The sequence below is a fragment of the Molothrus ater genome, chromosome 5 (assembly GCF_012460135.2).
Source record: "Molothrus ater isolate BHLD 08-10-18 breed brown headed cowbird chromosome 5, BPBGC_Mater_1.1, whole genome shotgun sequence".
In the NCBI taxonomy this organism is placed as follows: domain Eukaryota; kingdom Metazoa; phylum Chordata; class Aves; order Passeriformes; family Icteridae; genus Molothrus; species Molothrus ater.
In genome coordinates this window covers 56,361,047-56,378,585 of record NC_050482.2, presented here as the reverse complement: position 1 = coordinate 56,378,585, position 17,539 = coordinate 56,361,047, and the positions used below count along the sequence as shown (strand labels likewise).

At 39.8% G+C, this 17,539-nt stretch overlaps 1 protein-coding gene across 1 annotated transcript in view; it reads right to left on the bottom strand.

Moving 5' to 3' along the window:
• The window catches only part of SCUBE1 (signal peptide, CUB domain and EGF like domain containing 1), a 192,680-nt gene that overhangs the window by 36,081 nt on the left and 139,060 nt on the right, over positions 1-17,539 (bottom strand). Inside the window, exon 9 of the mRNA XM_036404941.1 lies at positions 12,126-12,248. Within this exon, the coding sequence (XP_036260834.1) occupies positions 12,126-12,248 (123 nt within the window). The remainder of the gene's footprint in view (positions 1-12,125; positions 12,249-17,539) is intronic.

The window sequence follows — 17,539 nt, the reverse complement described above, 5'->3', positions numbered from 1 at the left end:
TATCATCTGCCTCATTCTACCTCACAGCATCATGATCCTGTCTGTATGTTTTTATTCAGTATATTGAGATCCTGGAAACAGCTTGTTTTCATCTACCTCCCAGCTTATCTGTACTTACAGTAAGCTCAATAACCCCTTATCTCTGCTCCTGGGGCTGTCACTCCTAGGACAGGCCATGTCTTTCTGTGTCTTCATACAGTACCAAATGCAGTATGAACACTCCATACAGCTCTGGTGCAAGTGCAGTTTAGGGAGCCACAGGTTCCTCTGTCGTTTATCATTTTGGTCTGATCATTTTAGATACTCTCGTTTTCCTTTAAGGAATATCTGGGCATCAGTAACTTCTCCTGTTACTGTGTGTTCTCACACTTCTGCTACATGTCTGAAATTGAATAATGTCTTCCAAGACATAATCCAGAAACTGGATGTTTATTTTGATAGAATGAGGACATTTAATGCCAACATTAAATACTCATACTCATTTAGTGCAACCTCCTGTACTTAAGCAGCCTCCAGCATTTTGCTTGGTAAACTCCAAAAGCATGCTTGTCCCAGAAGGGATTGTCCCAGAAGGTGTTTTCCTGAACAAATCCCTTAATCTTTTTCATCAATTTAACTTTCAGAGTTTAAATCGGTGTGATCCTTTTTAACTGATAAATTTTGTAAAGGCTGAATACACTTAGAGGCTGAATTTATCTTAGAAAGTGCAATGCATACCTGATCCTTTCAGGAATAAGCAGGTACCTCCTTTTAGATTTCTTGTATTATTTTCTTGGGCCTGAGGTTACACACAAGAAAGTAGGAATGAGTCCAACTAAGCAGCTCCCTTGGGCTGGCTGGCTGGCTCTACTAATTCCTGTGAATTCACCTCAGTTCAAAAGACAGCAATCTTTCATTGGCCCCTTCGGTGTTAGAGGAACTGCAGCAGGCAGGTCCTTCTTTGATGCTAAGCACCAACCAAGGGAACCACTCTTCACCCAGCAAACTCATCATCCTCATTAACATCACAGCAACTACTTTCCCACTATTTACCTAGACGTTAAAGCAAAGGGAACTGCTTTTAGGAAGAGCAAGACAGTGCATTTGGGAAGGTCTTTAAAGGCAAATGGCAGCTTGTTTCCTTTATCTCTGCTATCAGACCTTATCAAAAGAGACCAGTTGCACTTTCTGTGAACCACCGTGCTATCTCTGGAGTTTGAAAACAAAAGGAAAGCAGGTTAAAAAACAAGACTTGGCAATAAAATTGTAGGCCTAGATTCTTTGCTCCCTCTACTCAGTAAACACAATCTTTTCTCTAGGAATTCTTCCAAGAGAGCTTTATGTGATCTCACGTAGCAACAAATTAATTTTTCCCTTCTCTTTCCAGTTTCTTTCAAAAATTCCATATTTAGTTTTTCTTCCACACAGAATCCACAAGCTCCTTCTCTTCCACAAGCTTCCCTCAGGACTTCCTCTGAGTCTGCAGAAATGGGGCTGTGAAACAACATCTGACTGCAGTAAATGCCCATTCCGTCGTGTGTGTTCCCTTAACGCGTGTGCCAAGCCCAGTGACCACCACTCATTCCTCTTCCTGTCAGCCCCGCAGAGCCAAGTTTGCTCCCAGGTGCTATGGCTTTGTCCTGCCTCATGCATCAGCCATGGATTTGCTTGCTTTTGCATCACCAAGAACTGTGTCCAAGGGGTAGGAAGGTTTATGCTTTTGGATGGAAACTGCAGAATCTGGCAATTTCAGCCAGGCAAAAGTTGGCAGCCAACTCTGGGGTCTTTGGGGTTTCTTTGACTGTAGGTGATGGGATTTGGACCAAGGCTTTTTCTATAATGAAATACATCATCATTATCACCACCATTATTATTATATTATTATTTCTCTGCTGTTGAACAAAAAAAAATTCTGACATGTTTCCCTGCAGCAGCATGGAAGACCTCACCATCTGATATTTTTGGGGGCAGCACAAAACTTACAACCAGAATAACAGTAGAGGATTACCTGACAAATTCAATTTTGGCAGATAATTACTTTTTCTAATATTTTAAACATGGTTGAGCAAAACTATTTGCTAAATCTTAGTTCTGCAAGCAGAGTTGGGGAATTGCAGTGTCAACTTTTCACCATGTAGCTGCTGAGGAGGGAAAGGTGCCTGGCCTCAAGTGCCAAGCCAAGTTTCCCTCTTCCTCCGATTCTTCATCTGAGCTCAATTCTGAATTCGGTCAGCTGTCCTAGCAGAGAGAAGAATGAGAAAACCAATGCTGGTCACCAGAGACAGCTCTGCAGATACTTTCAAATAGAGAAGTTAAAAAAAGAAAGGGATTTTTTTTTCAGGCAAGAAAGTTTGCCTGGTCTCTTATGGAACATGGAAAAAACCTACTAATAACTAGACACAATGGTATAAAATTAGTAAATCTGCCCAAGGTCACAGGCACAAAGTGAGCCCAGGGAGGTGTTCTATAAAGGCATTTGGAAGGGAAGATTTCAAATTGGTATTGGTTTTCTCTGTTGAGCACATCACACTTAACCTCACCATAAGCCCATGGCAGTTCTCTCATCCTGCCTTTTCTCCATACTGCTATCTTTGTGAATAACAATTTTGAGAGGATTTTCAAATGATTTTTAAAACATATAAAAATGCACTATAGGGATCTGAATCTCTGTAAAGCACCATTATCTTCTAACATCCAAAGCTAATAGTATAAAAAATGCCTAAGTACACTTAATGGTATAATTCATTTTTATAACCTATTACTTTAAAAATCAATAGGAAATGAGTTAAGCTAAGCATTTTGTCAGATCACAGGAGCTACAAAATCTTCCCTTGATTGCATCAGGAAGGAACGGAAGTGCTTGGTGGAAGGCCAAAGAAAGTCCAAATACATTTTCAACTTCAGCAATGGCAAATCAGAGAAAGGTCAAGAAAGCTGTGAAAAATGAGCCTGATTCAAAACTGTACTCCCTGAATGCTTAACCTGGAGAATGCCAAGCGCAGCAACAGCCAGTGGCATTTTTGATAAAGTCAAAGCTGTTATGTAAGTTAGCACCAATGAAGTTGTAGCAGTGTGGGCACCTTGGATGAAAACTCTTCTCAATGTATGAACATTTCAGGGACCAATCTGTGCAAGCACATCTACAGTGCTCTGTAAAAGGTGCACTTGTGCTAACAAATGCATTTCTTGGCAGAAGTGGGGACCACCATCCTCCACACATCGCTGGTGCTGAATTTATTTGTTTTATAGCTTCCTCACATTAGGTACAGATTGTCTTTGACATAAAATTTTGAAACAGAAGTATTTATGGTATGAAAATACAGATCTTCTTGAGCCAATCTGTATTTCTCTGAGGGACAGTTGGACACAACCACTTCCCAGCCACACAAGATGCTCCAGGCTTTGAGGGCTGAATCTGATGTGACATGAAGTGAAAAAGAGATTGTGACAAGAAAGGCAAAAGCCTAATTTTCTGTGTGAAGGACATCTCGAAACTGGAAACTAAAACTGTGCCAATGCTTAGACTTCCCAGACATTACCCTTGCTCTTGGGCCTATATTTACCTGTCCCAGCTCCTCCCCACCCCTCTCCATTACTTGAGGGCTTTGTTGTGCTCAGATTCCTCTGTTAATCTCAGGAACCCAGTAGGAGGCAATTGGCTTTGGTTCCTATTACATTTATCCTCTTACCATTGTTTTTAGGACAATCTAAAATGCAATTGAAGTCAATACTTTTACAGTGTTTTTTTTAAAGAAAATAAGTACTTTTATCAAGACGTTGCCAGGATTTTATAAGCAATTGTATAATTTTCCAGTATATATAATTTCCCAAGGCAAAGGCAAGCTGAGTTATCTACTGCTATTATAGGAATCAACTGTGCTCCTACGTCAAGAGCTTGGGGTAGGAGATGCCATATATCAAGAGAAGTGCATTAAAAGAAACTTCAGGCAGGTTTATTTGTTTTCCTACAAAAATAAGTATGTTTACTAGTCTGCATTCTGCTCAAGCCACTATTTACAAAGCGATTCTGTAAGAGCAGCTTAACAGCCTGTTGAGAACATAATAAAAGTTTTACCCTTTCTGTATTAAGGAAGGAATATTCCCTCTATCCTGCAATACATTTGATTTTTAGCTGTATTTTTGAAAAGAGAAAACTGTTCAGGTTGCTAAGGTGTTGTCTCTATCACCCTTTAGTAGGAGCTGCTAGTGAGACTTCTGGAAGGAACAGGGACTAGTCTGGGTGAAAACATGCCTGGTGTTATTTGATGGTGCTGAAAGAGCAAGTACAACAACACAGTTTCAATTTTCAGCTGAGAACTCAAATGCAGCACTTCACTTCCCGTGGACCTGTGCATTCCCAGCTTGCTTCAAGCTCTTGCTGAAGTCAAGGGACCATTGAATACACACAAGAATAAAACCCTGGCCAGAAAGGCTAGCCTCTGCAGAATCCCAGCAGGTATCCCTCTGAATACACCAACACCATGATTTGCAAACATGCTTCAAAATTCCTCTGCCCAGCAAAACCCCAGAAGACACCCCTCCATTCCACTGACTCAATATTTGGGCTTAGATTTTTGGTTTTATTTCACCTGTCCTAACTAAGGCCTCATCTCCAAGCTACCAAAAGAAAGAGAAGTGGTTCATAACATGGCTAATGTAAGGAAAATCACACTCCTTTGTTTCAACAGGTTAGGCTTTTACCGTCATTAGAAGAAAATAATCCAAGCAGGGCACTTTTGAAAGGCCCAGGAGCGTGGATGCAAGCACAGAAAAATGAAACTCTTTAATATTTGGGATAGGGGCTGTCATTTTACTGCAATTCTGTTTAGCACTCAGGGTAAAGGCTATCTGACCATAATCAGTGTGACTGAAGGCTTGAGCTCCGTAATATGGCATTAATGTGCCATAGTGGAGAATAGATATACATATATAGTCTTTCTCTAATTCTCTTTAAAAACAATTCCTATTGAATTACAGCTTTCAGCATGATTTATCAACAGATTATTGTTTGTGGAAGAATGCTACCTTCCTGCTCAAACTATTCCAAGGCTGACTCATATCCTGTTTATTCATTAATACATAACATGATTCCAGTCCAGAAAAGTAATTTCTGCACTATACCAGTAATAAATCCTACAACATCAACTGAAAAATATATCTCAAATTCTCTTTCTAAACACTAATGGAACGTTTTGCTTGGCTTCCCACACACATCATCAAGAGGAGGGGGCCAGACAGAGCTGTAAAAAGCAATTTGAGAGCAGTGTACTTTATAGGGTTTAACAGTATAAGAGCTACCATACTGAATGAGACCTTAGGTCAAACTAATCTACTTTCTAACTTACAACAGTAGCCTATGTCAGAAGCTTCATGGGAAAATAGAAGTGAAATAATCTGTCCCATCTGCCCTTTCCACATTAGGTCTCATTCTATTAGAAAGTGATTTAAAGCCTAGATTGTGAGATTTAATATGCCTTCCAAGAAGCAGCAACCAAAGAACATTCCCCTTTAACTTATGAAAACACTGCTGCAGAGGGGAGAACTGGAGGTGGTAGAGGGATTTGTTTGTTTTCATGTTTCAGCAGACTTAATTGCTACAACCAACACTGCAGATACTATCACTTGGCAAACAAACTTGTACTGGCTAGAGCTGTTTTTACTTCATACCTGGGGCATTTATTGTTCCTGGGTATGATCTTGAAACCCTTTTTTCTCACAGAGGCAGACTGTACCAATATTCACAGTCTCACTGACACCCAGTGTAACAGAAAGGATTTGAGAAGTATTCCTTTCATTGACAGTGTAACATGTTGCTTACCCAGTGGAGTATTTTTTAATCTTGATGCGAGAAGCAATATGGTGCTTGTCATAAGTGAGATATTTTTGTAAGGCTTAGTGGTGCAGAATGCCAGAGAGAAAATCTGCATAGGGAGTGAACATCATCAGTGACAGGGAAATCATCCTGAGTTTTCTTTCTCTGAGCTAGTCTGATTTCCACAAGCAGCTCCCAGTATCTCCTCCAGAGCATCAGTGCCTGATTCTCGAGCTACACTGCCCTGGCAGCTGAAGCAGCATTGTTGTCTGTGTATGAAGAGTTCCCACAATTAAAACACACTTGGGCCACACTCAGCTGGACTGGATGAAAATCAGCCTGTAATAAGCCAAGGTATTTTATATGGTAGGGCACATCTGTCTGATGAGGATGAGTATATGAGTGCATTTGCTTTTCTGTGTATTTAACGGGGGAAGAAAAGGAAAGAGAGGGGGTAGACCAACAATGAGACTTTCCACCCCTTTTCACTGGAAAGTTGAACCATGTTGATAAACTGAATCTGAGGGGCCAGATGCTCCAGCCCTGACTTCTATGCTCTGATGTGTTTTGTTGTCTTAGATGAGTGATTGTGTCCTATATAAATCAATGCAAGGGCTGCATCCTAATCCTGGGACCTTCATCAGGTCATGTGACTGATGACAAGGCCCGTTGCTTTGTTGAGTTATATGACCAAATGTGAGTGACAGGTCACTGTCATGTAACCCAAGGGTGCAAACCTCTTTGGCTATTTTTTATTTTCTAATTTGGTTACTCTGTGTCAAAGATGGCTGGGGATTCAGTGCTGCTGGTGTGGATGCCCTGATTTATTTGGGATTAAACTGGTCCTGTATATCCACATTTATCATCAATGTTCCATACAGAAGGGTATAATGAAATCTTTGTAGCTAATCTTTAGGGGCTTCTCTAGGCCAAAAATAATTCCCACAAACACCTTCTATCTGTCCTTCCCTGTATGATTAATCCCTCATTTCATACTCATTTTCAAAACGGAGATACCGTGCTGGGAGATCCAAATCTTACCCTGGGAAGGCAAATAGTGCATATTTTGTACAGTTAGAAGATGGGCATTATGAGAGTTGATTAGCTACCCAGTTAAAAGGGCAATGTTTCAAGACCAGGCCTGCAGGATCCTTGGATCACAGACAACTACTGTTTTTCAAGGTGCTATTTTTCTTTCTTTCATTCTGGGATGAAAGAAGGCTTCTCCTGACAGTAGGCATTGGAAGCCCTATGTAAAGCATCCCTCTATTGACAGATATGTAGAGATATAAAACAAAAACCAAACAAAAAAAAAGAACCCCAGGAAACAAAAAATGCAGAGCTGGACAAAATTTGAGGTGTATTGCAGGACAGCACAGCAAAATGCTGCCAGAGTTACTAAGGAAATTGCTTCAATATCTCCTCACTGCTCTAGGCCATTACTCCAGTTGCTCCACTCCATGAGCATCAAGTCTTGAGGAACACTTGTCTAGGTGAGACTGAGGAGAGAGGAAGGGCAGAACAGTGGGGCATAAGAAGCACATTTGTTTTCAATGAAAGACAAGTACAAATATCAAATATGATGGTTTTAATGCTCATGAGAGGGAAAACTCCCTTGTAGTGAGAGGGAAAACCACCTCAAATCTGCTGAACTTGGACCTCCACTGGAGAGCTTTTTAGTTATCTAAATATAGCAAAAAGTGCCCACAGAAAATTACTAGAGGGAAAACTCAGTTATTCGTGAAGTAATGGGGCAAATTCTGTTTGGGATTTCCTATTGTAGAAACATGCATCCCTCAATCTCCTTTGGACAGACACCAGCAATATCAATAGCAGACTGTGAGACCCTGTGTTCCAGTGCCTGGCTACAAAAGGGTCAATTACATTTGTTTAAAATCTGCTAGGAAGGTAGTAAAGAATAACCAACAGTCAAACAGGCAATACTTCAAAGCAAATAAAAAACGCTGTCATCCACGGCTGTAAAGAGGACCCAAAAAAGCCAGGTGGCCCATACAGGTATTCCATGTGCCCTGGAGGTACTGTTCCCTGGTGGACAGTCATCTCCTTTCATACAGTGGCTCTACCAATTCAAATGGTTGGTGAGAAGGCAACTTGAGCAGACTTTACTATGTCTGTGATATCACCAAACCCTACTTAAAGCCTACTCTGGAGACTGTAACGGGACCCGAATGATGCAAATGCCTTGAGCTTTTGCCCTCTACAAAAGTTCAAATTCCTTGGTGTAGGAGGATTTGTCTCTATTTTGAATGGAGGTGGTGAGGGGTAGAGGGCGAGTGTGGACTTAGCAGCCCAAAATATTACACATTGATCACTGGGTGTTCCTACTAAAAGCACTTTTTTCCCCCCTTTTTTTCTTTCTATCTCTACCACTCCCTGGAGAGATTTGCAACAAATGCGTGTGCTGTCTTTCCCTGTCTTGCTTTGCAAAAAGCAATGCCTAGAGCAGGAAGAGAAAATTAATTACAATAGAATTTCACACATTTTTCTGGGTGCTTAATGAAGCTTGAACTGGAGCAGAGTAGAGAGACTGCTTATTGTTGATTTTTTTTCAAGATCACTGCACAACAAACAGAAACTGAATAAGCAATTAAGTTAACTGGCTCTAAAACTCATCCTGGCTGAGGATTAAGGTAATTATGTCTGAGCTCACACACATTCATTGCAGCATTATTTCATTACAGCAAGTCTTGCCTGCTTGCTTGTTGCTGATGTCATTCTAGAACTGATCTGAGTTGTTGTCCTTCTATTACCAAAAAGGTTACAAACACAAACTCTCCTTGCTATAAATATAGCTATGTTATTTTTACTACGTGTTCAAAGGAGATGCAGACCTCTTTTTGCTAGGTTTTTACAAATAGGTCCAACTGTTTCTTCCTGCACCAAAGTATTTACAATACCTTAGACTTAAGGGATCAATTAAAGTAATACACAATAGATGGGTTTGGTATGGTTTGGTATTGTCATACAGTGATTTCTCAGTCAAAGGGGGGGGAAAAATCTATTTTTCAGTCTGAGCGAAAAAAAAAGACGCTGGGAAAACAGTATCAATCTGCACAATATTCCATACTGCAGTATGGATTCTTCACCTTCTGAGTTACAAAGAAATTTCCTTTTAATGGCTGGAATGCAGGGGAGGGGAAAGGAAGGGAACCCCCCACATTCTCCTTGTCTAACAAGGAGCCACGGCGTGAGAACCACTCCCTAGCAGAAGTAATCTGTGATTGACAATGGTTTTTGTGGCAGCCAGGGCTAAAAATGGTTTAGCTGTAAACAGACAAATTCAGAACATTTTAAGGCCCTTTCCTAAGGCAAGGGCTGCTTACACAGGCACTCAACATGCAGGGTGGCACCAAGAGAGCACCAAGCTTCAGAGTTCCTGAAAAAATCAAGGAATTTTTGTATCAGGATATGAGCACAAGCACAAGAGAAAAAGAATACCTCGTTATGGGCAAATGAGCAGGGGAAGATTTACCAAAACTGGAGATTTGTTCTCTGGGCAGTCCAGGCATTTATATGCATGATCTTAGGCAAGCTGCTATATATGGCTTCACCCTTCCTGCCTAAAAACTGAAAGAGAAATACTTTCATCTTCACGGAGAGCATGAATGTAGGGAAGGCACTTGGTATGACTGGGGTGGGAGCTCTGCAAACAACTAGAACAAAGTCTGTGACTGATACAGTTTCCCTGTACTCTCAGAGTCAGCTTTGAGGTCTACAATGAAAGGACATGAAGGAAATTAGGTGAGGTGGGACAACTTCAGAATTTCATTGGGAATAGAAAGGAACATTTAATATTGAAATGTGTAGAATTGCCTTGTGCTGATATTAATGATGCACACGTTTGGAGATGAATGCTCTGTACACTGGGGAGGCCAGTCGAACTAAACAGGACCCAGTCCCAAACAAGGCAGACTCCTAAGGTCCTAAATCAGTGTTTTGTAAACATGTTGATTAGTAACTGAAAGAAATCTTTATTTAAAATATGAAAACCAGAAGAGAAGGGCAATGTTGACAGAAAGATCATAAATCATGGAAACTCTATTATGAATCAAAACAACAGATGTAACATGAACAACAGCATCCTTTATAAACAGAAATTAGACTGTTCTGTTTCACTCTTTGGAAAGGCTAATATGCCCAAAATAAATTTCCCTGAATCTCTCATTAATGTTTTACGGTCAGTGTTGACCAGCTGTTACAAAAAACCAAAATGTGGATGATTTATATCCCAGAAGAGTCACTCACCCCAAACCACATTTTCCTGATGGAGCTGACATTAAGAACTATAACCACTTCCCTGACTATATTCTTTTCGCAGGGGAAGAAGCAAAGTGCAGGTGATTCACATATCAGCAATTTCTTGCTCTGCATTTGCTTTCCTTCTCTCTTTATTAGCAGGCTAATACTGACTGCATGAGTCACCAATTATCACCTTCAACACCAGACAGGAACTAAATTATCACAGTGATCTCTCCACAAAGCAGGCATCATACCATGTTTGCTGGGGCCCAAATACCTCAGACTTTAAACAGGAAATGACTTTGTCCTCCAGATTTCATGTTATGAAGAACCAGAGTTTCTGGGATGGAGGAACTTGTCCAGCCCAAAAACTCTCTGGACTTGCACTTATCTATCTTTTACAGCAACAGATAAGCTACAGTTTATCAATCAGTGTATCATGTAGAGGCAAGATGGATTGCCTGCCCTTCCTCACTGACAATGGAAAAAGCAGGATAACCAGACCATGGTTATACTTCCATGTCTGATCACATGAGGGGGAGAAGATCAGCTCCTGCTTTAGTCCTTGCATGGGGTGTATTGTTACTGGTGGCTCTCTCATTCCGGAGCTCTGGCACATGAAGAAACAAAACTCACTTGAATAGCATTTACAGAGCTGCTTCTAGATTCTCACTATCATCACAGAAACCTGATTATTTACAGGGAACTTTTATAGCCTATAAAATAGCTTTTATACTATTAATCCTCTGCATAATGAACAAATAAATTCTGCACCAGCTCTTGCCTAACTTTTCTTGAGTTTTTCCCTGGTGTCATAACAATTAGTTCAATGGGGAAACCTCTGACTGATACCACAGTGAAAGCATGTCATCACACATGAAACAAATGAACAAGGTCTTTCCAACCATCTCTAAATACATCATGAAAGGAATGTTTCTTTTTAATATTCTGTCCCTGTTTTTAGTAGGTAAATCAAAACCTGGCAACTTCCCCATGTCGGACACAATGCTACAGTGTTATTTCTGCTGAATCATGTGGCATGAGCTGTGCTAATCTCAGCTCTTCCCATCCTGTCCAGCCTAAAACCAACCTTTCACTAACTCCTTTGTGCCTAATCACACAGTCAGGGTGGAGGTGGCTTCTCAAATGATGGATAGAAGTACCAATGAGAAGCAATGGAAAAATTCTGAATGGCACATATATATTCAGATCGTGGTTTCTCCTTTGTGGATAAACAAAAAGATAAAGAACAATAATTTAAAATACTAATGCTGTTTTGGACTTCATAACTTTTACTTATTCAAAACCCATGCAAATAATCACGTATTAATAAAATGGCATTTTCTGCACAAAAATTTAATTGAATACATCATCCTTCCCTTTCTTTCTCTATTGATGCATGCTCATCTTTCTAGCCTTTCCTATGAGTTTTTTAAAAAGTAAAGCTACAGAGTTTAAATGTCATTTCTCCAAAGTGGGACATGGTCAGTACTTGGAAATGGTTATGCATCTAATTAGTCACAGAATACATAACATCAGATGACTTAGGTAACAAATCATGACATGCACAGCAAATGATATAAAACATGCTTTATTTGAATTCCCACAAAATGCCACCATTACCTCTTCATAAATAGTTTCTCTCAGGCAAAGGTGAGCTCACAAATCCAACCCAGTTTTTTTAGTTCAAATCTTGCAAATGCTGTATTACAGTCGGTTACCCTGAATGATTCTGGTCTAAATAAGATAAGCCTCTGTCCCATTCAGAGCATAGCAAATGAGAGGATTTGAACATAAGACTCTCTGCCTGAGGCTATTCCACTACCCCACTTGGATTTTTACACTTCAACAGGACACTGGCATTCCTACTACTAAAACCATTGAAACAAGACATTTCTTCTGATCCCACCTCAGAAAACAGATATCTCACAGGTGTTTTCTAACCTTAATTCCTATGGCAGTACAATTAAAACCTGCAGTACAAATGACTTAAGTATAAAAACAACAACAACAAAAAAAATCCACTGGAAATAACATTCTCATTATGTGAAGAGTAAGGTTAATGAGCTATTACCTTGGCAGGTCCTTTCATCTGTGAGCAGTTTATAGCCTTTCTGGCAGCTGCACTCAAAGCTGCCAACCGTGTTTCGGCAGAAATGGTCACAGCCACCATTGTTTACCAAACACTCATCAATATCTGCAAGAATGAACAGCAAAGATTTAGTTCATGATAGCAAAAATTTAATTTGTGACAGCAATTCAGTCGCTCAGGGCAGGAATACAGGAATACTCAGATCCCCAAGGAGGCTGCTGTCCCTGTCAGGAACCAGGCTGGTCAGATGTGTTCCTTCCCAGACCTATTTCACAAGGCTTACAAGGAGAGCTATGGCCTGATCTGTTCAGGAGATAAAGGTGTTTCTCTCAGAACTGGAACCAACAGATGACCCAAGCTGAGGTACTTTAGTGTTAAGAAACATTCATGGGAGCTTCTCTGTAGATGGAGTGCTCTGCCTGACTGCAGACTTCAACCTGGGAAGGATGTGAATAGTTTTACTTTGTATAGGAACTAACAAAGCATTAGAACACACAAAAAAATTGAAGAAATAACAAACGTGAAGTAAAAGATACTTGAATTCTGAAGAAATATTTCCATCATCCTTACACAAACAAATGCAAGGATACATTTTCTCAGAATGAGCATTATATGTTATTTTGCTCATTATTCAGTGACACAGTGACACAGAGTGTCACCCATTTTCATGTATCAGACTTTTCTCACTTGGTGTAGCAGAAAAGGAACTGAGTGCATGTGAAATGTTGCTTCTTCAGTTATTCCGAAGACAGAGCACCTATTGCCTTAATTTGAAAGCCATATATATATATATAATTTTTATATATATATATTTATATATTTATATATATATATGCATTTATATATACACACACACACAGTATGAAGGACAGCTCAATGGCTCTTACTTCAAATACTGATTATGAAGTGGACAGATGAACTTGATAAGACCTCTGTTCTGAATTTCATACTGATTATTCTACTTCCCACTCCTTTTAAGTTCTCCCAAATGTTATGAATATCTGGAATGACCAATCCCTTTTCCAATCCATAAAAGGTTGTAAAGTAAGTATATAACAGGCCAGAAAACATCATTTGAAATACAGGGTATCTTTCCATTCTCCCCCAATTATAAACCCATGGATTTACGTTTATTTGAAAAAGGGGGAAATAAAAGTACTTTTATTATTTTTCAGGAGAAGAACAGTGCCAAGAAATAGCTCTTTTAATGAATGCATACAGTGAAGAAGTAATATGACATTGAGCCTTGGCTTCCCACTTCTGGAATTGAAAACAAGATCTTTCAGGGAACTAAATGGAGAGCAATGTTTCCTTTTGGAAAGCTTCTTGCTATAAGATCTTTGAAACTTTGAGGTAACAGCTGGCCATTTAAAGAGTAAATCTTGCAAAATGCAAATCTAGATGCCAAAAGGTCTAACATATGAAGATGGGAATTTATCAAAACCAGCAAGATGATGGTGAATGAAGGGCATGCTTTAAAAATTATCTGAATTCGGCAGAATTCTTAGTGAAAGTAATTCATTAATTTTTGGAAACATATGATTCCAACATGGGAACGAGGCATGGTGCTTACCATATTTCTGCATGTAAAATATAAACAGCAGCAAGAGGAGTGAGGTGGTAAATCTAAAAATCTGAACCACTGACAGGGAAATTCAGCCATCATTTCTAAAGAGCACTTTGTTGCACACACATTGACAGAAATATGTCCAGGGCTCAAATAAGCAAGAACAATGTATATTGTTATAAAGGTTTTTTTATGAGTTGCACTTAAGGCAAGGAGATGGGAAATTTGTTCTCAGACCCTCTGAAGTAATGCTGCTGCTTATTATTTTGTGTCTGGTTCTGCAGAGGAGTGGCTTTTGCATTCAACCCAATTAAAGAATGAGGGTAAATTGCAGGCAGCAGCTGTGGAACACCCTGAGTGCTTTTTGCAAAAAGCAGCTCAAATCTTTGTCTTGGGTAACAAAGTTCTCAAAGTGCCCCAAAATCAGGAGTCTGTTTGTTGTCTGTGGTGCTCCAGTTCTGGCATTTGGCTGGCCAACAACAGATAACCCTGGGCTCCCAACCTGATAGATCTGGTGAAAAACACACTGAGGGTCACCTTTTGTAACACAAGGAGACTGGGGGCAGCAAACTTTTTGGTTTGGCTGTGATCATCTGCACAGGTCAAGACTGGCAGTGAAAAGGCAAGAATTTTTGGCCCAATTTTCCTGCAACCTGGCATTTCCTTTTGTAGAAGTGATTCCTCCCAGCTCCCTAATGTGCAACTGGGACTGTGGTTTGGGTGTTAGGATGGATTACCACAAAAAGTCCCATCCTTTAGCAGAGCACAGGTGTACCTAACTACAGTTTAGCATGCCCTGACAAAACTGTGGGACAAATGGAATTATGAATTAAAATTACTAATACGTTATGCATCATAAACACACAGAAGAGTCATCCATCATGAAGAAAGTATCTTTTACTCGTGATAAGAACAACATGATCTTTGGACTACTCTGCTGCCTGAGACTGCTTGAAGTAGAAATTACTTGCAGCCTGTCAAACACCATTCTGGAGTAACGATTGATGTTTTTAAATGATGGCCCCTGGATTTCACATGTTAAATTCCAAATTCCAGTCTCTTTTCTGTGTCTCTCATGACCATAAGGGACAAAAATGAAACCCTGCTGGCATCAGAGTGTAGATTTTAGGCTGTTAATAACTGTAATTCCATTAACAATGCAGCATATTAGGTTTACACCAGCAATTCTTCGGAATGATTCTAAACCAGGATCTGAGTAAAACCTGTGAGAGTCCACAGGAAAAGAAAGTATTTATTCATTTCTTCTAACTGGAAAACATGACATGACCTTTTGAAGCAGGGACCATCAAAACAGAATAGAGGTCAAAACTGTTAGCTGCAAAAACATTCTAAATAACATAAACAGTGCCAATGTCTCTGCTTTCACTGTATTTCTTTCCATGGTCATAGCGAGACTGACAAGGCATGTAAAAATTATTTCACTCTGTGGAGAGCAGCACATTGCTGCATTTCATTGGAAGAGAGCAGTATCCAACTGTATGTATCATGTCTAGCTGGTTCAGAGAAATTGCAAGAATTCTGTATCCCCACTATTTTTCTTTACTTGGTCATAAATAATATGTGTTATGAGCCATGTGAAAATAAATTATTCCACTGCATGAGACGGTAAGGCCACATTTATATTTAAACTCAATGGTATCCAACTTTGTCAAGTGCCTCTTTGAACTTCACAGAGGGTAAGTGTGTCTGCCTCTCATGTTGGGCAAAAATACACAGTGGAAACCCATTGTGGTGTCTCTACCAGCTTTGACATTATTTAGTAAAATATTTCCCTACTATTATTGGAACTGTCTGTGGAGCAGCCATAAACCTGCTGTCTTCAAACAGTTCTCAAGTGGCTCCTTGAGATGCAGGTTGCAGAAAAATAGCCATAACTTCCCACAGGCTCTGCTCCCCTTTATCCTCAGAAATGCAGGAGGACGTAAAGAACTGTATTTCCTCTGTGGGGTTGTACATAAGATGCCCTGATGATACTGTGAGAGTCATTTCAGACCAGGAGGGGCGTTGGGAATAAACCCCAAGGGATTTATCCCAGTGCAGTGAGTCAATATTGTTAAATAATACCTTGCTCATCCAAGCTCATGATCTGCTACAAAATGGGATACATGCAGATATGAAAATACAGGCCAGCGAGAAACCAGAGAAGTATTGAAAATTATGGTCAAATCTATCAGGTGAAGGTGAAGGTATGGTATAACAAGCAACTCATCACTCAAGCCTCCTGTTAGCTCTGAAAATGGTTCATCCAAGCAAATAAATACAAACAAAAGCAAAGATAAGATTTGCAACAAGGAAGCTAACACCTTCTTTAAAATTGTAATATTTGAAGGAAAAAACTCCAGATGCAAATATCTGCATCTGGAGATGGAGCTCAGCAACACCATCACAAAAGCTGTGTGTCCATGTGAACCCAGGAATGAATCCTGGGTTTGTAAATAAAAACCAAACACAAAACCCATAATATAGTTATTGTTGTAAGTATATTAATCTATAATAATAGATTCTCCTATTTTTTCTGAGGATCTCAAAATGTGAGGGAGGCAGTGGAATCACCTTTAAATAAAAATATAGAAACTCAGATGCTTTGTGCTAAGTTGCATAGCTACAATGCTACAATTTGACTTGGCTAAGCAAGCAGACTGTTATTTTTCTTTTCATGATCTTGTGAAGATTAATGGGAATGCCTGCTCCTGTTCCACTTGCACCTTTTTTAACCTCTGCTCAGTGCACTTCATGTTTGGAAGGAGTTGGTTCTGATCAGGGTGCATGTATGCACTTGTGTGTGCACATATAAACCCACAGAGATTTGCCTTGCTGCATATAGGCCAGGGAACAAATTAAAAAGCAGGGATTTTAGGTAACTTAGAACTTAACATTTCACATAAGCTGCTTAAAGGCAACTGAAAGGGTAATCAACATGCAATCTTCACTTAGCTGCTGAACAATGATGAAGATGGAGGTTTCCAGCGCCTCATCACAGGCGGAAGTGAGGATCCTCCTTTCAATGGCTGGACAAATATTTGAACCGATTGTGCCTGTCTAATCCTTTACAGATTTGAAATGCTACCTAGCTCCAGGAAAAGAATATACTCCCAGATCAACCTAAAATAATTACTGAAACTTCATAAGCTTCTTGTTTTTAATAATGAAAGCCAGCAGGCTGGAATTAGTAATGCCATTACCGGTATACAGTGGACATCAATATAAATACATTTTCTGCAAGGTAGGCTGGTTTGCTAGTTCTTTTTGTTCCCTGATTTCCTAATTTTCCCTTGCTTTTCTTCCCTTGCTCTTCCTCATGGTTTTACAAATCACCACTGTCCCCTAGAAATTGGAATTAGTGATGCCTTGTTGACACAGATATTAGTTCCCTGCTGCACACAGACCACAAAGAATAAAGCAGCTACAAAACTTTTTAACCCCATGCTGGAGGTAGGGAAATAGAGAAACAGAAAAAATAACTAACTCATCCACACTTGAATCCAATTTCAGTGTACAACTCAGCTGGTTACCCTGGGGTGCCAATCAGCACAGCCTTGCACAAAACACCTAGCACTGCATGCTGTTCTATGTTACAAATACTACAAAGCCACCAATGCTCAGACTGAAATTATTTTGATATTTGCCCTGCCACTTCTCAATAAAACTTGTAAACTCCTCAGCATTAACATAAGCAGAAGCTACCAGGCTCCACTTGCAATACTCTAAATGTAATATTGCGTAGCATCTTAAGTAATGCATGCCAGGGATATCTCATTAAGGTAGAAAGATAACTTCATATCCCCAGATCAGTAGATTCATTGGATCA